Here is a 24,782-nt window from a genome sequence, read left to right on the forward strand (position 1 = left end):
AGCCTAGGAGCAATAGGCTACATCAGATAGCCTAGGTGTGTAGTAGGCTATACCATCTAGATTTGTGTAATGACGGTTGCACAGCAATGAAATTGCCTAATGATCACTTTCAGAATATGTCTCTGTCCTTAAGTAGCACATGACTAGAGAGCATTCAACTGATTGGATGAGACCCACTCACATTATAGAGGGTAATCTGCTTTACTTAAAGTTCACGAGTTCTAAAAATTCCTCTGACCCTCTTTGTCCATCATCACAGTGCATGTGGTTAACTCTTCTTTGCCATGTCCTCTCATAAGGCTTTCAGGGTCAAGATATCCCTGGCCAAGAATCAAAAGCAGAATCAGCCCATTCCCCAGTGGATTCATTAGAAACATAGTAATAAAATCAGGTAGAACTCCAAGAGGAGACAGTGGAGAAAAACCAAGCTGGGCCTCTAAGGAATTGCACGAGATGGCTTACATATTTATGCAGTATCCAAGTTGCTTGCATCTTATCATATTACTGAAAAAATTACTACTATCTAGACAGTTGGATGTATTTTATTGGGAAATTATTGGACAAATTACTTTTATATTTGTTAATATTTTTCTGCACTAGTAGGTTGGTTCAGTAATAAATACATGAGATCTTTTAAAAATAAGTAAATAAAAGCTAATTTGATCCCAAAACATTCCAACATAAACAACCAGAATAATGTTTGCTCACATACCTGGGTACTATGGTTCAGCCTAGAAGACACATAAAATTGACCATCCCAGTCACATACAACTTTTCCTAACTGGGCCAATCTCTTCATCAATTGAAACTAGATCCAGAATATCCTGATAGGAAATTCTTACCTGTACTCCTTCCTCTCTTTTCACTTTTCATTGATGATGGGGATTCCTTCTTCATAAAGAATGTGACAGCATAGCATTAAAGTCTGAAATACTTGCTGCTTCCCTGGAAGGCATGGCTTCCTGGAGCATCAAGCATTGGCAGCTTAGATTAATCGCTCAGTCTCTCCTCTAGTAAGCAGCCAGAATTTTCCTGCCTAGTTCTCCAGTGCCAGCTACTGAGGTGCACAGCTCTTTAGAAATAGCTCTTTTAAAGGACTTATTCAGCATTAGTCATTGACTCACTATGTCAACTTATAGGACACTTACTATGTGGGTGGCATGGGTGGGGCTGGGGATGCAAGGATAAATAAGACAGATACAGATTTTGTTCATCAGTCACTTGTATTTGGTAGCTTTTATTATTTCTTATAGTTTCCCAGAAAACTGACCTAATTAGTCAAACACAATCCTTAAGTTTCTTTGAGTAGATGTATCCTTTATAGAAGAAGTTTGATAAAGATGAAGATTGTCTATTTCCTCACAATCTTGCTCTCAGCTAATAATGAAAGCAAATCTCAGACATTTATTTTTAGAAACACTCATTAGCACCCTGGCCAAGTAGCTCAGTTAGTTAGATCATCATCCCAATACACTAAGGCTGTGGGTTTGATCCCCAATCAAGACACATACAAGAATCAACCAATGAATGCATAAATAAGTGGAACAACAAATTGATCTCTCTCTCTCTCTCTCTCTCTCTCTCTCTCTTTCTCTCTGTCTTCCTTCCTCTCTCCTCTCAAATCAATTTTTAAAAAAATTTTTTAAAGAAACATTCATTAACAAGCAGGCCCCAGTTTATGCAACCTATTCAGTGATGTCCACACAATCTTACCTTTCTACCTTTTCAGGTGTTCTGACTACCACCAGGGTGAATGGTTCTTTTAAAGCAGATGTAATAACATTTGAGAAGAAAGGTCATAGGCCCTTTCAGTAGGCATCAGGCAACAATAAAGCAAAGGCTGAACAGAGAACTGTTAGGGGTTCAAGCCCTAAACCCCATCCCTCAGGGTTTAAGTTATAGCCTTCATAGAGTTTTACATACTGTTTCTGCAATGGAGGAAGGATTTCTGAGCTATTTTAGCTGAGTTACATATTTTAACATTTTTTAATGCGCCAATTTGAGCTCATTTCTAATATTTAGTCAATAAGCTAGTCAATAGACCACTACATTCACCAATAAAAACCCATTGCCAATATTCAGTATGTTAACTGGCATGGTATAGCATGTTGATCTAGAACCATTAGCAGCAGAGCTTGGAGTAGTCTCTTCTGTGTTTAGGCTTTCTGATTTGAGCAATGGTGGGTGGACCACCCCTGGACTATGTACTCCTGATCAGAACCTTAGTTATATGCTTGGTTATAGGGCAATCTGTGTAACATACAAATAATAGTTGTCAGTGTATACATAACTATTATCAAATAAATAGATATAAAAATAACAAACTTGGGTTTCACATTACCATATTCTCCTATGTCCAACATCCCCCATTAGTTCTTAAAATTGCTAAAGTAGAATTTTTTTGTTTCACATTTCCAGAATAGGGTTGGAAGCTGAAGGATGATGAAAAGTGCCTAATATTACAGCTATAGGGTGTTAATGAGACATCCAAGGTGACTGCCCAGGCAAGACTGGACTTGGGGGTTCTTTGTGGGGAATACCTTCCCTCTAAGTTTAGTCTTCCTGTAGGCAAGTCTAAATGCTCTTTGATCAGTTCGTTTAAGTCAGGCTACAGGAGAATTCTCACACCAACCAAAATCATGTTTGCTGCCTACGTCAAGTCTTCCTTGGGAATCTACACTATGTACCCAAGGACTTGAATTAGTTACTGACAAGCTGTCTTGTTCCACTGGAAGAAGAACAAAGAGAGCTAGATGGTCCTGTGTGGATACTTTGTCCAAGTTATGGAAAAGCTTGATGAATGTTCCACTTTTCATGAGAATAACTGTCTCAGCGGTCTGATGAAGTAGAACCTCCTCCCTGAAAATGTCTTGTCTGATAAATTCTTATCGTCTACCTTATTTCACTGATTCTAAGATTCACACTTTTAATGTTTTTGGATGAAACCTTAGATCACATGAAATATAGCAATTCCCCTTCTGTTACTCTTTATTCAGGCTTCTAATTTTCCTGAACCACCTCACTACATATGGAGATGTATGTGTTACAGATTTCCTAGGTTACGTTCCATGTATGAAAAGCCACTCTGGTCACTTGACCAGACCTGGAAAGTTCCCAAATTTCCCTCAGCAGCAGGTTCACAAATCTTCTTTCAGGTGCATGCACTTCTACATATGGCTTAGCTCTACCATTTTCTTCACATTTTACTTATCTCCCTTTTAAAGCTCTAAATTTAGTTCCAAATAGAGAAAACCCCCTACGGTAGCATTCAACGACATTTGGCAGAAAGATCCAAATTCCATACCAAGGGTGCTCTGGCTCAAACTCCCTGTCATGCTTCCCAGCTTGGTTTTCAGCATTAGCCATGTGCCAAACACTTACCGACGGAGTCACTGTGTTCCTTACAAGAATGGATATGTTATCTCACTGCCTTGAAATTTAAGATGTTAAAATGATCTAGTCTCAGAAGCTTTTCCATAAAGGATTTAGTAATACAATATTGTCCTGGTTAAGGGTCTTGCTATCTCCTTTCCCAGCCCTTTATTTAAGAACTTTGGTTATGGATGAAGCAGGACATATAACACGTTTACATAACAGAGCCTGTACTATGTAATTATAGATTACAGCTGGTGACAAAAGAAAAATGAGCACTTTACATATGATGACTCTTTAAAAGGAATTTAAATTACAAACCTAAACTGAATCCTCTTGGCTTTTATTAGACTATAAAGCTGATAATATCCAACTGGAATATATAAATTACTGTGTTCAGAGTCAGCACTTGACTCTTAATCAAACCCTCATGCTATTTAATCCAAGATGTTATCACTTTTAATAATTGGTAGGTGATATTTTCATATAAATACACATTATATTTATACACATGTGTTTCAGAGAAACACTTGAAATTTTAACATTATGCCTTAAGTCCTATTAATTTACCAAGTAAAAATTATTTTAGCTCCTGGAATATTCAAATTCTAAAAAACAAAAAACCTTCAACAACGTATTCGTTAGTTGAGGTTTAGAATGGAGGAAAAGAGTCCGTGATGTCCTGATTAGTATTTGTCTTACAGTGTGCTGCATGCTTTTCTCACTTTATAGACTACTCCTCCCAAACACCCTTATCCAGTTTTTTGTCCAGTTCATTGTCCAGTTTTTACTGGTGAGAAAAAAGAGGCTCACAGATATTTGCCCAATGTTCTAAAGCAGTGATTTTCAGCCAGGGTGCTGCAGCACACTGGTGTGTTGCAAGAATTTTTAAAACATGCAATACCTGTCTCTTTAGTCAGGCACTGACCTCTTTTCCCTCAGATTGTCATATAAAATAAATGATAACAGCCAACAAAACAAGAGCCATCTGGTGTGAATGAGTCAAAATTATACTTATTATTTCTGTCAGATCAGCAGAAAGTATATGTTTTTATGTGCTGTAGAATTTTAGTAATTAAATTATGTGTGCCATGAGAGGAAAAAGGTTGGAAGTTGCTGCTCTAAAGCAGGTAAGTTTCAGAACCAGTGGGTTTTTAAAAACACATTTACTCTAGAGCTCCTGAGATTTCCACTAAAAACCATCTATGAATTCAGCATGTGATACAACAAGTGTGGATTTACTCTAGCAAATCTGTTGACAGTACCCCTAGTTCTTATAGGTGAGAAAATGATCTGAAATGAACAATTTTATAAGGAATATACCTGAGACATAAATGTAGATAACTGACAAGAAGAGAAGAATTATGGAGCTAATAGTTTCAAAAACAGACCTGTGCTTGCGCTCACGCTCCCCCTCCGCCCCCTACCCCTACCCCCACCCCCGCATCTCACACACCTATGCCTTTCTCCCTCACTTTCCCCCAGGCATGTTTTCCTTGCCTCCCTCTTTCTCCTGAGCTTTCTTTTGTCTCTAACTTGTTTCCTGAGCCCATGAAGCCCAGCTGGCTCACTTTTTCCATGGCTCACTTCTTCTGCCTCTGTGACTTTCTAAATAAACTTTTGAAAAAAAAATCATCATCATTACATGATCTCCTAGACACTAAAATCTGAACCTTCTTGATATGCTATAGCAAGGTTTCAAACAAAGAGGCTTTGTTCAGTACCTGTTTTTGTGAGATGGTGTAACTATGTAGTCCTTATCAGTCAACAAACACTGCACAGTGCTGACCAATGACTCATGAAATCTACTTTGAGATCTCTCTCCTGTTTCAAAATATTCATTTAGAATTACATTAGTAAAATAGACAATGGCTTATCACAGTCTTTTTGCTATCTTGGCCTGGTTCTAAACAGATCAAATTTTTCATTTTAACTTGGAATTTAATTCTTTATATTTAAAAATTCATATGCTTTGTATTATAAAAAAAACACTTAAGAAAATAATTTATTATAGATATATACATTTCTTTTTTAAAAGACATTTTGATTATATAATACAATTTTTCTCAGTAAGCTTAGAAGTTAGATTTCAAAAATAAAAATCTTTGTAGAGTAATAGTAACTTTTTCTCCTCTGTTCATCTCTCCAAAGGAAACTGTGCTTTCAGAGAAGATTATTTAGCATTGGTTATGATTTTTGTTAGTCATTTGGGGCTTTTTCTCTTTGTGTTTAAATATAAAAGTGGTAATAATTGCTACAGTGATTTCCTTTTTCTATTTTGGGCTTTTAATATCAAAATAACTTCTTTTCACATAGCTATTATAAGAAAGAGGAAAATATTTTGTTTTCCTGTAGACAGTATATAGAAATGGAAATGTAGTATACTTAGTTCTAAAAACAGGGCAATGATATTGATATTAGGATATGTGTCTCCTATTAATTATGAGAGTGGAATTAAAAACAAAGGATGAGCAATAGTTTCATGATTTAAGATTTTTCTCTTATTATTGTAGAAGCTTAGAAAAAAATGAATTCCACACTACACAGCCTAACATCTTACTTCTGACCTTCAGTTTAAATAGGAACGTAGGCCTGTTTAATCTCTGCACAGAATTTTTTTGTTTATGAACACCTATGGGTGTGCTCAAGTGGCAGGAAGGTGTAGGCAATTCTTCAGGCCGCCTACTTCCTCCTTAATATAGCACTGTTCTGGGAACCCAGGACTCATGTCATGAGCGTCGTTACTAGGTGGGCGCACTATTTTATATCCTCTCTAAGGGTGATCTGCAGCATAGGGCAGAGGGCTAGGAAAGCAAGCGCCACCGAACTAAGCGTGTTGTAGAAAGAAAGCAGGAATACACACCCTACCTTACCCCACCTCCCTAAGTGCGCGCGCGGGCCTCGCAAAAGGCTGCACTCAGAACCTTAGGTGAAAGAGGGGGCAAGAAGAGTTTGAAGTGGTGGGATGTCGCAGGATTATCTACGGGGGTCCAGCTTTCTGGGAACACTACAGCGACGGCGTAGCTCTAGGCTCCATGGAAGAGAGTAGAGTGCCTTGTCGGGAGGCCGAGAGTGGTGGGCAGAGGAAGCCGGACGGAGGCGACACCAGAGCCCGCCCAGCGGTCCTCGGCGATCCCGCCTCACCCCCAGCCCGCGGATTCCCGCGCACCGCCAGTTCCCTAGGAGTCGTCATGGCAACGGACGCGGATTCAGGACTCACACTTCCAGAATGAGTCTCGGCTGGAGGCGGGGCACAGCATAGCAGCTAACCCCCCAGCTCCTATGGAGAGCGAGGACTACACTCTCGAAAGCGAGGAGTGCGGGAAGATCCTCGAGAGCTGCGAGTCCGCTATTGAACAATTCCAGGCCAGCTCCAGGTGACGGCGCAGGCTGTAGCGCCCCGCGCGCTGCCACCTTCCCTTCCGCCGGTCCGGGCCCCCTATGCCCCGTGCTCCGTGCCCCAAGCTCCCCGCCCCGCGCCCCTTTCGCGCCGCCGCCCGGCCACGGGGCTGCTATTTTAAGGTCGTAAATCTATTACTGCACACTAAGAGGACAAACTCCGGAGCCAGACTGCCTGGGTTCAATACTGACGGCCCTCCTAGAGGGCTCATGAGTTGAGCAAATTACTTCTTTGTGCCTCAGTCACCCCCGTTGGAAAACAGCGATGTTGATTATAAATGCTGCCTACTTCATAGTTCATACTGAACATTTAATGAACTTCCCTGGTTAACAAGTTTGGAAGAGTGCCGTGTATATGATACCAACTGTTATTCTTTGATGCTTTTTTTTAGTTTTTATCTTTCATACTCCTTTGCCCCCTCTCCTCCAGTTCTGTTTATTTGAATAATGCAGGGCTGATATTTCTGGAAAAAAAATTTTTTTTTCTTTTTTAAACCCTTTAAAATCAGTAGGTAGCCAGGCTAATAAATTAACCTCTATGCGAGCACTTAAAATTCTCTAAAACAAGGCCCACATGGTGCCAGATGGCCTAGCTTAGGAGTAAGACCCTCTCATTAAACAACTAGAGAGACAGAGAGAGACAGAGACAGAGAGAGAATGAGAACCGCAGCTGTGCTGGCCTAGCCCTGGGGGCTGGTCCAGCGATACTGTTCTGCCAAGCTCAGTCTCCCCAGCTCAACTCTATTAAGTGGATGCATTTGTTAAAATCAATCAGGGTAGACACAGGACCTGATTTATTGGTGGTTTTGGAAGGCACGCAGTGGGGTAGCACGTGGTAAGCCCCATAGGCACACACTGTCTAACTTGTTCTAGTTGTTTAGTTGTTTACTGATAGGAATGACTTCCTGCCCTGGATTCTTTGGCATTACCTGGTGGGTAGTTCTCCAACAAAAGGCACCTGTTGGACTCAGTGAGCAGACTGACAATGCCAGGTGCTCAATGAGGGCATGTTGTCTGAACAAAGGAACCACTGATACCCATGTTCATTTCTCTTCACCCACAGTGCTTGGGGGAGTGTGTCGGAGCTCTGGCATGAGCGTGTGGGCGGGAGAGCCTCCGGTACTGACCCCAATCCTGGGACTAAGGCAGAGTTAGGTCCTGTAGAGACAGCAGTCTACGAATGGACAAAAGCCCTGCCTTTGTGAAGTTAACATTCCAGTCAGGAAACAAATGACAAACAAGCAATCTATATTATAAATAAGTTAGATAATAGTAGTAAGTACCAGAGAAGAAACAAAGCAGGAGAGAGCAGAGGGAACCCCACGTGGAGTATAATATTAGATACTGTTGTCAAGGAAGGCTTGGCCAAGATGACATTAGGGTGAAGACTGCTGGCTTGAGAAGGAGCCATGCAAATGTCTAAGGACAGAATGTTTCAAGTAGAGAACAGGAAGTGGAAAGGAGCGGACCTGGGTGTTCTAGGACCATCAGGAAAGCCAGTGTGGCTAGGGCAAAGTGACAAGGGAGAGCAAAGGAGATGAAGTCAGGGGTAAGAGGTTGGTGCCAGATGGTGTGGGATCTCGATTACTGTAAGACCTTCAGCTTTGACTTTAAACAAGTGATAGGATGGGTTTGTTTGCTTTTTTTTTAACACTACCAAGCCATTCTCCAAATTCTTAGTGGACACTGACTGGGTGTTCCATAGGCTAACTCAATTCTGACACTGCCTACCTAGAGACAGTATCAGGTCCCACAGGCTAAGCGCTCAGTCTCACAGGACCACCCCTCTTCTTCCCCTTCAGATGCCAATTGCTAGTCCAAATTGTCCCCTGTGCTTCTGACCTCCAGTTATAAGTTGGAGGTTCCCATGATTCCTTCCACAGGTTTGATCAACTTGCTAGAACAGATCACAAAACTCAGGAAACCAGTTTTCTTATTAGGCTATTTGTTTATTATGAAGATTATTAAAGGATGGATACAAACAGCCAGATAAAGAGAGTGATAAGGTGAGGCCCAGAAGGGACTCAAGCACAGGAGCTTCTGTCCCTGTGGAGTGTGAAGTATACCACCCTCTCTGCACATGGATATGCTCTTGTTCACCAACCTGTAGGCTCTCCGAACCCCATACCTTAGGGATTTTTATGGAGGTTTCATTATGTAAATAAGATTGAGTAAGTCATTCATTTTTGGTTTTATTTAACCTCCAGCCCTTTTCTGGCAGCGGGAGTGGGGAGTGGGACTGAAAGGTCCAACCCTCTAATAATGCCTGGTTCTTCTGACTACTGCCCCCATCCTTAAGTGCTTTCCAAAAGTCACCTCATTAACAAACACACGGTGTTGCTGAAAGGAGTTTGTTATGAATGATGAAAGATACCAGTTTACCTTTTCCATGCTGAAGCTACTTTAGGAACTGAGGACAAAAGACCAAATATTATAACAAAAGATGCTCCCATTGTTTTTGTTGTTTATGAAATTCCGACAGTTTTAGGATCTGTGAGGCACAAAGATCAAAATATCAATATATATTTATTTTAAATCACAGTATCACAGATGGGAAGCCATGAGGGGACTGGAGCAGAAGAGTGACATCATCTGGCTAATCCTTCAACAAGATTTCTCTGGTTGTGGTTTTGATAATAGAGTATAATGAGGATAAGGGCTGGAACAGGGAAACCCGTTAGGGGTCATAGGGGAGCAAAATAATTTTTTCTCATCTCTTTCAGGCTGTAGCCTCCCTCCACTGCCCACACTCCCTTAAATAAAAGGCAGATTAACAGAAGGAAAAAACAGAAGTTTAGTAATATATACACTTCCTGTATACATGGGAGATACCAGGAAAACAAAATAAATCTCCGAAATAAGTGAAGCCACCACCTTAAATATCACCTCCATCTAAAGACAAAGGATATTATGGGAGATTGCCAGGGAGAGCATAATAAGGTAGAGTAAGATTTGTCATGCCAATTTAAGCCAGTGCCTTCTCCATTGATAAGACCCTCTTCCTATGATCCAGTCCTCCTTTTCTTCCTGGTACAGAGAAGGAGACCCTTAAAATGCAGATTTCCTTTATAAATGAAAATTTCTCTTACAAAATGGCAACCTTTAATGTGTTCTCCTGTGTCTGCAGTTTCTCAAAATAATTAGCTCAAAATAATCCTTATGCCAAAGGGGCATATTTTGGGGTGCCATATGCTATTACCCTTCTAGCCTGAAGTTCAAAAAAGAGGTCTAGGCAGGCTATATCAACTTGGGAGTAATTGCCACAAAGATGGATCTAGAGCTGAGAAACTTGTTGAGATAGCCTAGGAAGTGAACAAGCATATAAAGAACAGACTCTGTGAGCCTTGGGACACATCATAATTGTGTGTTCTTTGAAGAGGAAAAAAGGGAAGCAACATTTTCTTTTTTTAAAATTGAGTGGTACACCAAGGGAAAGTTTCGCACACCTAATGTCACCAAACCCAAGTTCATGTGCCTGATGCTTCAAAAGGCCAAAACTTAAAACATCAGAGCATAGAGTAAGGAAAGGTTTATTGATCGAGAAGTTGCCAATTGAGAAGATGGGAGACTTAATAGTGCCTCAAATCCATCTTGTTCACTGGACAAAGTTAAGGGTTTTTAGGGGGTTGGAAAAATACATACAGAAAAGTGCTGGAAGGGCAAGTTTTAATTAAAGGATGTTGGAACTTGGCCATTTATGTTAAAGGAGCGTCAGCACTGAATCTTCCTGGACAGCGAGCCCCTCCAGTAGGTTTCTGGTGTTCAAGTTCTGGTTTGTCCTTTTGTATCTTTGGTTTTGAGGAAAGGTGAGGATGAGGCTCTGGTTCCTGGTGTAGCAGTTGGAGGTCAAAGTTCTCTCCTCTACACAAGCTTGGGCTGCATGACTTGTGGCTTTGGTCTGTTGCCTCTGAAAAGCAACTCAGTATATTATTAAACAGGATAGGATCATTCTGAGCTGGTTACACTAATGCCATTTTCTTTGACTCATTAATTAATGAGTATTTATTAGGATAGACTATTCTAGGATTCAGTGAGCGGTGTGATTGCATCCTATTAGTAATTATTCATTGATCTGTTTTCTATAATAAATTAACACATTAATTTTATATCTAGTTTATTAAAAACTATAATTATTAACTTTCCAAGACTGTATTTTGTGCATAACAACCAAACTATTATCCAGAAATCAATTGCTGAGAATAAAACTGCATAGGAACCACTTAGCTAAATTTGTTGTGATGTGGGTTTCCATTCTAGGCAGTGGGGTTTTCATCTATAATTAGAGACACTGAGATTTAACAGGAAACTGAAGAATGAACCTGCAGGTTTCCCTTAGATTCTGAATGGGCTGTATCTTTCTGAATCAGTCCTACAGAGTAAGTTAGGATATGAGGAACCTTAGAGCCACAGTCCTGTTCTCACTAGGGATGGAAAACAGGAACTTGTCACTCCAGGCTTATGATGTTAGATGAGTTATTTACTCTATTTGAACCTCAGTTTCCACATCTTCAAAACAGGAAAGTTAATATCTCTCTTAAGAGATTATTGGGAGTACAACCTGAGGGGAAAATGTGTGTGTTGAGGCAAATGTTATAACAAAGTACATGGGACAAGTTAAGTACTCAATAAATAGGCACTAATATTATTTTTAGATACTCCAATAGGGCTGTCTATAAAATTTTTAAACTTAATTTAAAAATATTGTATTGTAGTATTTTAATATTATGACACCAGAAAGAGTAACTGAAAAGATTATTCCACATTTTAAAATCATATCCTGAAAATGTTTTTGGGGTTTTTATTTTTTGCACTTTTATTGTTTTCAAGTATTTTAGATATAATTAACATATAACATTATATATTTGTAATATTAACTACCCACAGTTCATATAACTACTGCCCACAATAGATTTTTTGCTTATAAAGAAAAAGAAAGAAAGAACACACATGTCAAACTTAATAAAGAATAAAGTTGAATAGTAAAAAGTAGTGCTCAGCACTAAGGAGGTCAAAGATTGCATTCATGGACTGGAAGGGTGAATCACAGAGCTCTGTCAAATGTGCAGCCTTGTAGATTAAAAGAAGCAGGTAAAGTTTAGGTGGCAGTTTCTGTTTATTATATCGATGTAGCAGCACTCCAGGTCCAGACAGAAGGCAGAAACCTCACCAGTATTTGAACAGGGGATACTTTCTTTTCTTTACTAAACATTAACAAGGATTTTTAACTAGTGAAAGGCAATGGAGTGTTAAAATACTTAAGCAGTACTGTAGTTACGACTCCCACAAGCTGAAATTAAGTCCTCCCTCAGATGTGGCTAGTGGCAGAGAAATTTGCCAGAGCTTGGAGCTTTGCCCAATCTTCATTCCTATTGGTCCTGAGTTTCAAAGTCTTGCTTTATTTTTTTGTTTGTTTTTTTTTGTTTGTTTGTTTTTTAGGGGAGGAAATGTAATTTTCGTTTTACCCTTCTGGGTGCTTGACTAAGATCCCCTTGTAATAAAAGACAGGTTAACAGGAGAAAAACAGAAGTTTAATAACACATATACCTCCTGTAACTTGAAAAAAAAAACCATACATTTCCTGTATACATAGGCAATACTCAGGAAAACTAAGTAACTGGTCCAAACCGCCACCTTACGTACTATTTACAGCTAAAGACTAAAGAAGATGTTGCAGGGAGAGGGGAAGCCAGTTTTGGGAGGTAATCAGGCAAAGCACAGTATGGTTGTTATGCAACTTAAAGCCTGAGTCTTCTCTAAGGCAAAGCACAGTATGGTTGTTATGCAACTTAAAGCCTGAGTCTTCTCTACTGATGAGTTTCTACAGATTGAATCACCCTTCTCTTCAAGGTAAAGAGGGAGGGAGACGACCTTACAAGTGTAAATTCCCTTATAAATGCAAATGTCCCATACAAAGGGGCAACTTCTATTCAGTTTGGAGAGTTTCTCCTGTGCTTAAAAACAACCAGCTAAAGAGAACACTATGCTAAAGAGGCATATTTTGGGGTGGCAAATTCTGCTCCCCTTCAGCATGGAAATGCTAAGAGGCACCCCAGAGACTCTCCTGAGTTCCCAACATAGTTTCCCTCACTCCACTGTATACCAACAACCTGATAAGAAACAGTCACTTCAGCCCCTAGAGTGACCACTTTCTCTGCTTTTGGTCAAGTGTTTCTGGGAGGAGGCATTCTCCCCTTAGGAACTAAGACCTCCAAGATAGCAGATCATAAAAGATGTTTGGACAGGAAGCAATTTCAGGAGTGGGTGCTTAGGTGTATTAGCACAGGAAGTCAATTCCACTTCTACCTTTTGATTCCTGGACCTATAGCATGGGAGAGGGAGCACCACTACTTATTCTAAGTGTATACTACATCCTGTAAGACAGGACCACATCTTTTCATGGATTGTCTCTCAACTGCCATAACTGAATTTTCAAAAAGCTGTTCTACCTTTTCATTAAGCCAGCCACTACTGGGTGATGGGACATGTGATAAGACCAGTCATTTCCACAGGCATGAGTTCATTGCCGCACTTCTTTTGCTATAAAATGAGTACCTTGATCAGGAGTGATGTTAAGTAGGTCATGATGTTATGTAAAACATTCTGTAATGCTTTATCAATGGATGGTGGTTCTGGTAGATACATTATAGTCAAGGAATGCAAATCAGTAACAAGAACATATATCTATCTCAGAGAGTCAGTGATACCAACTTGCCTCCAAGTTGCTGACTATCCCTGTTCATCGGTTAATACTTCCATATTAGGGACTCAGTATCTTTGCTGTTGACTGATTGGGCACTCAATGCTTGTCTCAGCCAGGCCTACCTTGATAAAGGGAAGATCCTGTTGTTAAACTCCATCTCTGCTACTATAGCCATTTGGGTTTGTGGTGGGGGGATGCGAGAGACGTTATCTTATCCCCAAGGACACTCACTGTAAACAAAGCTCTGGAGAACAGTCTGTGGAAAGCACGGTCAGAGCTTCACAGCCTTGGCCTGCCCAGAAAGAAGGTGCAGGGACATCAGGGCCACATGAGACATCCCCTCCCAACAGTACTGTGCTAGTGAGAAAAAGATACAGCTTCCTGCAATGAATTAAACCCAATCTAAAATACAAGTTTCTGTGGAAAAACACTAGAAATTTTAATTGAAATTGAGATGTACATTACTTATGCTCCTATCCCATCCAGATCATAGTGTTGATGAGGTCTATCATCAGTATATTTGATGTGTGTGGATCAGTTGAAAATTTAGTGAGATTAATAACAAATAATTATTTTGAATATTAAAAAGTTTAAAAAAATTTAAGTAGTCTTTCTTAAATGAATATCACTATGCCTTAATAGTGTTCTCCAAATGTGATAAAAAAATTATGATATTTTAAAACATGGTAGTGATAGTCATAACCACCACCACAACATCAGTAACAGGTAACATTGCTTAAGGGCTTGCTATGTGACATGCACCATTCAAAGTACTTCTAAGTGTTAACACAGTAATCCTTCCAATAACTATGAAATGGGTGCTATTATTTTACATAAGAGAAAACTAAGGCATAGAAAATTTAAGTAATTATGTAATGTCACATAGCTAAAATATCATTTGACAGAAGCTCTCACCAGATGCATTTAGAATATAACATTATAGGAAGTCCAGCGGTATGACAGGTTTCTTTGAGTCAATGGTTAAACAAAGTCATCAGTCCAAATTATTTCCAGCTTTTAAAAAGCTCAGTATCTATGTCCTGGCTTTGCCCCTCTAGCTGGACCTTCTCGTGGTCACCAGATAACTGTGGCAGTTCTTGGCATCATTTCCACAAGTGGCAATGTCCAGAGTCACAGAGAAAACCTTTCCCCTCATACCCCTGTAGAGGACAGAAGTACAGGCACAGTGTCTTCAGAGCTGGCACTCTGAAAAGTCTGGTAATTCTGTTACCACTGGTATTTAAGTAGATATTGAGAAAGGAAAGAGAGCAAAGGGAACTAGACGTTCAGCTTAATATATCAGGGAATATAAGCCTGCTCACTAGCTAGGAAGCTATAGCTTCACACCCTTGGGGGTTACAGCATTTCTGTGCCAAGGGGATTAACACTCCTCCTTATCCCCCTCCAGTACTGATTGTTGGGAGGCAAGGGGGAGGTGCTGGATCATAGAGACCTGTCAGCCTAACCAGAAGGTATAAACCCAGGCAAAGCCCACAGAAATTTGGGAAGTTGATCAGTGTTTTTGAGGAAGCACTGTCCCAAACCCAAGCTCCTGGTTGTAACCCTAAGGAAACAAAACAACTTTTTCTCTCTTGCTCATGACCTGCACTTGCATCGTGCATGCATTTGTTCTTTGCATGGCCATGTGGCCCTAGAAGCCATGTGGCCCAGGGTCATGCAACTCCAGGAGGGGGCCCGAAACAGACTGCATCTGGAAACACATGCTAAGCCAGCCAAATGCCGGACTGGACTGGACTGGACTTGACTTTAATATGAGGCATACACTCTGGACAGTGGTCTTCCTTCTAGCCCTACTGAAGACAGGACTGGATACTCTCTATGGTGAGATGAACAGAGATGGGACATTGGGAAATAAGGAGGGGAACCCCTTTAATTGTACATCATTAATAAACCATACCACAGAGCCTGATTTTAACCAACAAAAATTCCACTTGGCTTTTATAGCTTTATTTTTTTTAGCTGACATTTTATAAACCAATAGTTGTGGTAAGTTTGATCAACCTCAAAAAGAAAGGTTGCATCCAGAATATTGGCCTTCTTATTTCTGTTTGAGATGCTTGTCATTAAAGGTCAGTAGGAGGAGTTTACAAATACTTGATGTTGGCCTGCTCAGATTTTTCAAGAACTGACTGAAAATCAAATACAATACAAGTGTGTGATCATCACAAAGAAGCAGTTCTCAAAATTTTTGGTTCGAGGACCTCTTTATAGTCTTAAAACTTATTGGGAACCTCAAAGAATTTTGTTTTCTCTATTCCCAGTGATCATTTAAAATTATGATAAATCAATTCTGTGTTAATATTAATATAAGTAACATACTTTACAGAAAAACAAACTATTTTTCAAAACAAAAACTTTAATAAAACGAGTGTGTTTTTTACATTTTTGCAAGACTTTTCAACGCTTGGCTTAATGAGAAATAGCTGAATTCTCATTCAATCTGCCATGCAGTCACATGTCGTGCAGCCTCTGGAAAACTCCATTGACCACTTGTGAAAGAATTAAAGTGGAAAAGGGAAACAAAATCTTAATGTTATTATGAAAATAATTTTGACCTTGTGGATTCCCTGAGCATCTTGGAGCCTCAGGGGTTGGTTCTCAGACCAAACTTTGAGAACCACTATCGTAAACTAGTTTTTCTTGATATTACTGTGTGTAATTTATAATGGTTTCAAGTGGTAGCACACATAACACAGTAAATAATATATTTAAAGGAGGCTTATAAGTTTATCAGTTCTCAGAAAATGGAAATGGGTATCAGTGGAGCATAACGCCACAGTGTAGGGAATTGGATAATCCATCAGTCCTGGTGAAAACCCCAAATTGTCAGCAGGTAATTCAGAGGTTTCCTCACTTTACTAATACCTCTTTAAAACATAATATGATTTAAACAAAAATATATTCACTAACATATAGTTTTAAGGAAATATCTGCTATATAAATCACATTTAATCTTTTTTTAGACTTACCATATCAGATGATTTGAAAGTTGGCTTTTTCAGCACAGACCATGCTACTCAAACGGATTCCAGTGAAATTTTGCCATTAAAAGAGTTAAGCTCATCTACACAAAAGCTAATGCAGGTAAATCTGGATTAATCTGAAACTTCTGAGATAATTTTTTTAAGTATTAATTGCCTTTATGTCTCTTTTCTTGACAGAACTGAAATGATTAAAAAGTTAAAAATATTAGCATCTTTTACAAACTGAATTGGATGACAGTTGTGCTTTAAAAAAAAAAAAAAAAAAAAGGAGGCCCTGGCCAGGTGCTTCAGTTCATTGGAGTGTTGTCCTGTACACTAAAAAGGTTATAGATTCAATTCCCAGTCAGAGCACATACCAGAGCGATCACCGGTCAGGGTGCATATGTGAGGCAACCAATTGATGTTCCTTTCTCTCTCTCTCTCTTCCTCTCTGACTCTGTCTCTGTCTCTGTCTCTCTCTCCTCCCTCCCCCCTTCCTCTCTCTCTAAAATCAGTAAACATATACTCAGGTGAGGATTTTAAAAAATTATCAATATGAACCACTACTTATATTTATGTCATATTTATGTTGTGCTTATATATGTTTAGTGAGGTGTTTTGCTACTCTTTGGAATTTGACATCTGTGAACATTTTCTATGTATGATACTTTTTAGATATTGTAGAATGTAGAGAGTAATATACCAAATAACTGTGTTACCTAACATACAACTTTGTCAAATAGTTCCTTTAGAACTTTTGACTGTAAAGAAACAGAACATTTCATATATATCAGATATCAAGAGTTATTATTAAACTCCCTAATCAATAAAACTATCACATGAGATAGTGTCCCACTACTATAAATACTCTTGTGTACTTTGTTTCTGTTTTTTCACTTAACAATAGAACTTGAAAATCATTCCATAATAAGATTTCCTGATTTATTTCACAAGTGCATCATATCACAAAAATGTGCATATTTATTTAGCTATCCTCCTATTGGTGGACATTTTGGTCATTTCAAACCTTTTACTCTGACGATTTGGTACATACTCATATGCCAGTAAATCTGTGGTGGAAATTCTTAAAAGTGGAATTTCTGAGTCAGAGGATGTATGCATTAGTCATTTTGAAGGATATTGCCAAATTGCCCTGCATAGAGATTGAACCAGTTTATACTCCCACTAGTAACTTCTGAGGCTGTCCCTTTTCCTAATACTTGCCAGTTTGTTGTCTTTTTAAATGCCTCTGGGAAAGTTTTATAACTGTATTCCCTCACAGCTAAGGATGTCCAGATGACTAAGTTCTCGTCAATAGAATTTAGTTGCAAATGTTATGTGGCAGCTTTTGGGAACCTTCACATGAACTTTCTATGGCTTTACCTCCTCCTCCCACTCCCCTTCCCCATCTTCCTTCTTTTCTTTTTATTCTCCAGCATCTTTGAGTTGTTGGTTGTGTTTTGGTCTTACTGTGTCTAGAGTTTATAGTATCAGTGGAATTCCGTCGTCCAGCAAAAGTTTGTTTGAGCACCCCGAGATTCTTGTGCCTTTCTTCTTCAGAACAAGCTGTCTGTATAGGGCTGGTTCTTCTAAAAGCAAAATCATCTCTACTTGTTCCTGCAATTTAAGGAGTCAATTTAAGGAGTTTCTTAAGACTTCACTGGCTCTAGGATATATTTTTTAATGATTTCTTAACATAGTACCCGTATATAAAGAGAAAAGAATATGAGTCAGTGTCCGTTCAAACCTGGGCTTTCCTCTTACCAGCCTCATAATGGTAGACTAGTTAGTCACGTAACCTCTCAAAGTCTTGATATCCTCACCTGCAAAATATAACCTTGCACAGAGCATGAGAATACTAAAACGAGATTCTTTCCAGGATGCTGGTATACCAAGCATCAAATTCTAAAGTAGGTGTGAGGTAGATCCCATTTGCAGAATTTGGAAAGGGACTGTTGAACATCAGACCAGTGACTCTTAGCCCTTAAATCAGATCAAGAGCAATAAGAAAAGGGATCAAGAGATAAAGAGAAAAAAATGCTGGAGCAGTTTCTTTAGAAAGCACTATTTCCATGCTTTTTGTGGGAGATGGGGCAGCAGAAGTGATCTTCCTCAGCTGACATCTAGTAAGGCACACTTTTATAGAACTTGAAATGTTTGCTGTTACTGGAAGGCACCAAGAACTAGTGCTTGATCCATGTGCAAAAAAGAGGGTTGTGGCAAGAAGGCTGAGTGGCTAAGTTGGGATCAGCTTACACTTCAGAATGATTGTTTTCTGTGGACCAGATGTGGTCTATGAGACAGAGGGGTGGAGAGAGAGAGAGAGAGAGGGAGGGAGGAAGAGAGAAAGAAGAGGAGGAGGAGGAGGAAAGAAGAAAAGAAGGAGGAGGAGGAGGAGAAGGAGGAGGAGAAGAAAGAGAGGGACGGGGAGTGCTAGCCAATGTGGATTATTCTGGGTCTTATCCAGTAGAGGGATCTAGAAGGGTGGAGGACCCCAAATAGCAGGGAGAGGAAACAGGAGAACTCCAGAATCACAGGGACTGAGGAAGGGGCAGCGATGATCACCACAGTAGAGAAGCATCTGCTACACATCCACAGGAGAAAGTGCCCTCACAGGGAAGAGGGTCCTGGCAATGGAAGTCTCTAGAGAAGCTTTGTCAGTGCCCAAGGAAAGAAGAGTTAATTCCCTTGACCTGCCAAGTCTGGGTGAAGCCACCCCACCAGGTAGGACCAGCCACGCTCCTTTATCCCCTCGGCTTTGCCCATATTGGAGACACAGCAGCTAGAATATGAAAGGAGAGGTGAGACAGGAGAGAGTTCAAGAGTGAATCACACTCTTTTCCTTAAAGACAGGCAGCTACTGCCCTTAGCTCTTGGTGTACAGCTCTTGATCTCACCTGTAAAGGAAGTTGGAAGTGGTCATATTAACTCAGAGTGGTGATATTCCAAATATTTTTAAGGCTGTGATTTGAGTGATGGCAGGCCTTTCTGCTCTCAAGAATGAACAAAAAGCTATGGAATTGCCTAAAATTTTCATTCAGGACAGGGGCAGATTAACTAGGAATACATTTTAAATGGGTGGGAAACAAAAATACATTGTGTTTTAATGATCACAAGTAGCAATGTCCCAATATTCCATGGTTGTGAGTTCAATCCCCGATCACAGGGCACATGAAAGAATCCACCAACGAATGCATAAATAAGTGGAACAACAAATCAATATTTCTCTCTCCTTCTCTCTCTCTTTCTAAAATCTCCATAAGAATTAAAAAAATAAAAAAGACAGGACAGTCACCTGAGCAGGTACCAGGTACCCAGGTCATGTGCCAAAAACCAGGCATGGTGTTACAGTCTTAACACAGAGGACCCTTACTCTATACAATAATGTATGTTTTTCTATTTTTAGATAATTAAATCCCTTCAGGTAGATTTTGGCTTCCTGAAACAATTGGTTCAATTGAAGTTTGAGGACCGTCTTAAAGAGGAGTCTTTCAATCTCTTTACTGCTCTGAATGACAGGATCCTAATAATCGAAAAACATTATCAACAGGTAGAAGTACTCACATTTGTGTGTGTGTGTGTGTGTGTGTGTGTGTGTGTGTGTGGATTGACCTTGTGTTTAGAGATGTATATACTACAGTTTTGAACTTAGCAACTTTTCAGGGCAATTTAATTTGCATGTTTGTGCCCCATATAATAGCTACATAGAGCTGCATAGAGCTATATAATACATACAGCTTTACTATGTGTCAGGAATTTTTCTAAGTGTTCTGTATATGAATTTATTTAATCCCTATACTAACCTTATAAAGTAAGAACATTATCCCTCTTTTATAGATGAGGAAACCGAGGCACAGAAAGGTTAATTAACTTGCTCAAAATCACCAGGTTAAAACAGCTGAGTTTAGGTTCCAGGCCAGTTTGATGCTTCCGATCTAGTTCTTAAAGGCAATTTTATGTGCTCTTATTTGTGCTTTAATGGCTTTTTGGGAGCCAAAGACATGAAAACTCTGCTGCTTTGAGGAATTTCTTAAAATCTTTGGCCAGATTAGCATATTTACCTGTCATTATGAATAGGAATCACTCTTATTTCTCTGTTATAAAACAAAAAAATCCATCTTCATATATTGTTGACCACAGCATTTTAAGTACTGTGCTAAGCCTTTTAAATCCATTTTCTCAAGTGCTTTCACAGCCCTAAAATGGAAATGCTATTATCGTTGATCTACAAATACAGAAACTGAGCTGCCCAAGTTAAGTCCTATTTTGCCATGTATAATGTTCACCCACGTTTTTGTGCACATTATAAACAGGATTGTTATACCCACTATTTTACCCTTGATATGTAATTATTATACCCAGGCATAATGCATATCCTTATTTTTCCCTCAAAAATATGGGCCACAAAAGTACACATTATACATGACAAAATATAGTAACTTGCTTGAGGTCAGATAGTAAATGGCACAACAATACTGAATTCTGGTTCTCTCCGACTCCAGACCCTACTGTTGTTTACACTCCATGCTGGATGTAGAGTTGGTGTCAGAGTCAAGGGTATTTTTCTAAATGTACCATCCTTTACTGTTATCCTAAACAGATATGATCAAATGATGTGATTAATCAGAAATTAAGTAGTTTATGGATCAGTGGCTTTAGATTTCTTTTCATGAGCAAACCCATTCAGAAAGTAGAAGGACCAGAAGAGGATATGAATTGCAAATGAATTTTACTACTTGTAATAGCAGTTCTAGAAAACACTAAAAAGACTTTGATATGTAAAATAAAATAAAATCTTTAAATTAGCTTTATTTATTTTACCCATGTGGACTCTGTTGCTTTTGGTTAAGTATAAGTAAAAAATGGAATATATTATAATAGTGGTAGCATAGAAGAAATGATTATAAAGTTTTTAAGAGGCTGTGATGATTTGAATGGTTTTATGCTGAGTTCCTTCCTAGTAAGTGTGAGAGTTGTTTTTGGAAATGCATTATGGTGCTCACTGTACTTCTTTTTGGATTGCAGAATGAGGATACCATAAGAAAATGCTACAATCAGCAGTTGGCAGATGCCATAGCTGTTATCAGAGGAATATACAAGGTGGGTTTTTCATGCTGTCCTGGGCAAGGCCAGCTTTATATCTTGGGAGGGGACAGAGTGTGGCTCACTATGGCTTCCTAGTCTGTGTTATGTCGATGTAAAAGAATTAAAACCTGTAAATAATTTCTATGAGCTTATTTGAGAAAACCTGATGACATATGCCAGTGAGCAATATCTCAAATGCTCTTCAGAATGATAGCTACTTTTATGCATTTAAAATTAAAGGGGAAATGTAGGGAATATTACATGAAGGTGGGAGAAAACAAGGTGGCAATTGGATTACAGGATATTTAACAAGATTATGTGCTCTCTTGAGGGTGATTACAGTTTATTTCAAAGGTACGGTAACCTAGATGCATAGAAACAATGAACACGGCTTCTTGAAGCAAAGATAAACCTTTTATTAAAGAGTTGTATGCCTGGGGTGTGACTGCCCACTGTGACCTTCCCAGTCAGGAATTTATGATCAGATCACCCTGTGTGGTTACTTTCCATAGAGCCCCTTTTGTCATCCACAGTTTTTACCTTTGAAGACCTGTTTTCTCAATTTTCAGGTTCCTGAAAAGGGATTAGGCCTAAGATTATTTATGCTCACATTAAATTTAACAAAATAACACTTTTTGGTGGTGGATATAACTTTCCAGAGACTGGAGGATTCCAATCTGGTATCCAAAGTGCTGGGCAGGTGATGAAGTAATCCGGCTTGGCGAACCTGCAGTTGAATAGAAGAAGGTCAGATAGTCCTAAGAGAGAGTTCATCAGGTCCATAGTAAATCCCAGTAAATGGTCTCTGACTCTTGATGGAGTAACTTTTCTAATGATGAAGACACTTCTATCTACCAGACTCGTGCTTCACTCCCTTATACAATGGAAAAATTCATAGTTTTCAATTATTACTTTTTAGGCTTAGCAAAGGCCTTTTTCTTCTTCTAGTAGTTACTAATCTTTTCTTTCATTTCGCTATGTGCCCATTAAGAAATATTTTTTATTACAGCAAATTGTGCATTGATTGCATACTTCTTTTCATAGCACTTAACACATTTGTGCTTAATTATATAATTGCTTGTTACATGTCTCTGTTCTGTGTCAGACTCTAAGCCTTATCAGGGATGTCCTCTATGTTATTCACTGCTGTGCCCTGCCTCTCTTAGCACTGTACCTGGTACATAATTAACAACCAACTAAGAAATGCAAAACAAATGGATGGTTGCCTATACTTGTGGCAAACATTGGTCACTCAACAGTCATTCTCTCTCCTCCTTCTTTTTATTAGTAAAAGCCTTTCTTACTCTGCAAGCCAAAATGTTAGATCCTTTTTTCCCCAGGTAACTTTCCAGCTATGGTATAAACACGAGCAAGGTCCGATCCCTGACCAGTGGGACCTAAACGTAAGTTGGCTGTGACATTTCAGGAGCAGGTTTTCTCTCGAGTCAAACGAGACTCCTGGGAAGAAGTACTCTTATTTTTCTTTGTTTGACCTTGTTACATCTTCTTCTGATGCTTGGAATTGCTGCAGCCATCCTAAAACCAAAGACTGAGACACATTGGCTGTGTTAAGCATGGCAGAGTGGAAACGTAGAAATCAATGGGGGCGCTGATGACATCACTGAGCAACTGAAGTAACTCTGCACTTGCCCTGCCTCTGCCCATTTCATTTCATGCGTTAATAACCCCCTGAGTGTTTAAGCCATATCAGCTGTCTGTTCAGTTACTTGCAGATGAGAGTTTCTATCCCAGGACCCATTGCTCTGTCAACAATCTCTGAGCCTGTGCCCAATTATGTTTCCAAAGGTGGCCTTGACATTATCCCCACACATCTGCTCCTCTGCAATGTTACCTTGTTCCTCCCCCACATGAGGTAGAGCATAATTCCTCTCCCCTAAACCAGGGCTGGACCCAGTGACTTACTCATAAGCAAAGAATGTGGAGAAAATGATGCTGCACCACTTTGGAGGCCAGGTCCAAAGAAGCCTTGCAACTATATTCTTATACTTTTGGCATGTCTGTCCCCCGGATTCTCCCCTCTAACTCCAGCTGCCATAGTGTGAAAACCCCCAGCTATTTTAAGGGTATACATGGGGTTCTGGGCCCACAGGCCCAACTGAGCCCAGCCTTCAAGCCATCCAGTCTCTAGTCAGTCATTCCATCCAGACTTTATGGAGCAGAGATAAGCCAAATTATTGTTTTATGCTAATAAGTTTGAGGAAATGCAGCCATGAATAAATGGCTGGAACAATATCCCTACACTCACATCAATAAGCAATTTCTTAAATACATTCGTTTGATAGGTTTCCTCTCTAATGGCTCTGGCAGCACAGTACATAACATTCTAGTTGAGAGTTAGCATAGCATATGTTTAAGAAAAAGACTCCGAAGTCAGACTACTTGGGTTCAAATACTCACCCTGCCACTTAATTGCTATGTGATCTCGGGCAAAGTACTGAATCTCTCTGCCTCAGTCTCCTTATCTGTTAAATGAGGATCATGGAAGTACCTGCCTCGTAGGCCTGTTCTGAGGATGAAATGAATTATCTTTGTGAAGCACTTAAAGGGTGCCTGACACATGATATGTGCAAGATTAGTACTTGTTAAATAAACAAACACTTTCACATATTCATGGCACTCCTTGGTACTTTTTTTCTGTCCCTTAATTATCCTATCTTAGTATTTAGGTGTGTAACTTTCTGTCCCCTGACTGCATAATTCAGATATGATAAACTGCCTTTAAGATATCTGCTATCATTATCAATTTTTATTATGTTGAACCAGATGAACCAGATTTTTGGAGTCAAAAAGGTCAAATATCAACAATTTTATAAAGTGATGACAGCAAGCATATTTGTTTTATATCTAATCTTACAGAGAATGAATACAATGTTTCATTATTATGCATAATACTTGCTATAGATATTCTCAGGCTATTTCTTTTGCTAAGAATTTTTTTTAAACAAGTCATGAATGCATTTCAATTTTATAAAATGTGAATTTTATGCATCTACTGAGAGGCCGTATGATTTTTTTCCTTTAACCTATTTATAATTAATAACGTAAAATTAATTGAGCTTTTAATGTTAAATCAAACTTTCGTTGTATAAGGTCAATTTGGTCTTTTTTAAAAAAATTTGTTGTTGAATTTAGTGTGTTAATATTTTGCTTAGGATATTTTAAATCAACATCCATCAGTGAGGTGACCTTTACTCTTCTTTTCTTTTCTGTTTTTTGGGGGA

General features: G+C 39.2%; 2 protein-coding genes across 2 annotated transcripts in view; both read left to right on the top strand.

Moving 5' to 3' along the window:
- The first annotated feature begins 284 nt into the window (after window positions 1-284).
- LOC129084265 (60S ribosomal protein L39-like) lies at window positions 285-440 on the top strand. The gene is given in 1 exon segment (XM_054590379.1): window positions 285-440. A coding segment is annotated over 1 exon segment (156 nt).
- Window positions 441-6,654: 6,214 nt separating this feature from the next.
- CUNH10orf67 (chromosome unknown C10orf67 homolog) overlaps window positions 6,655-24,782 on the top strand; it is a 121,414-nt gene continuing 103,286 nt past the window's right edge. Inside the window, exons 1-4 of the mRNA XM_054594705.1 lie at window positions 6,655-6,749; window positions 16,456-16,576; window positions 19,862-20,005; window positions 21,481-21,555. Coding sequence (XP_054450680.1) covers window positions 6,655-6,749; window positions 16,456-16,576; window positions 19,862-20,005; window positions 21,481-21,555 — 435 coding nt within the window. The remainder of the gene's footprint in view (window positions 6,750-16,455; window positions 16,577-19,861; window positions 20,006-21,480; window positions 21,556-24,782) is intronic.

Source organism: Pteronotus mesoamericanus, unplaced genomic scaffold, assembly GCF_021234165.1.
Source record: "Pteronotus mesoamericanus isolate MK-2021 breed Mesoamerican mustached bat unplaced genomic scaffold, CSHL_Meso_final contig_130, whole genome shotgun sequence".
NCBI lineage: Eukaryota > Metazoa > Chordata > Mammalia > Chiroptera > Mormoopidae > Pteronotus > Pteronotus mesoamericanus.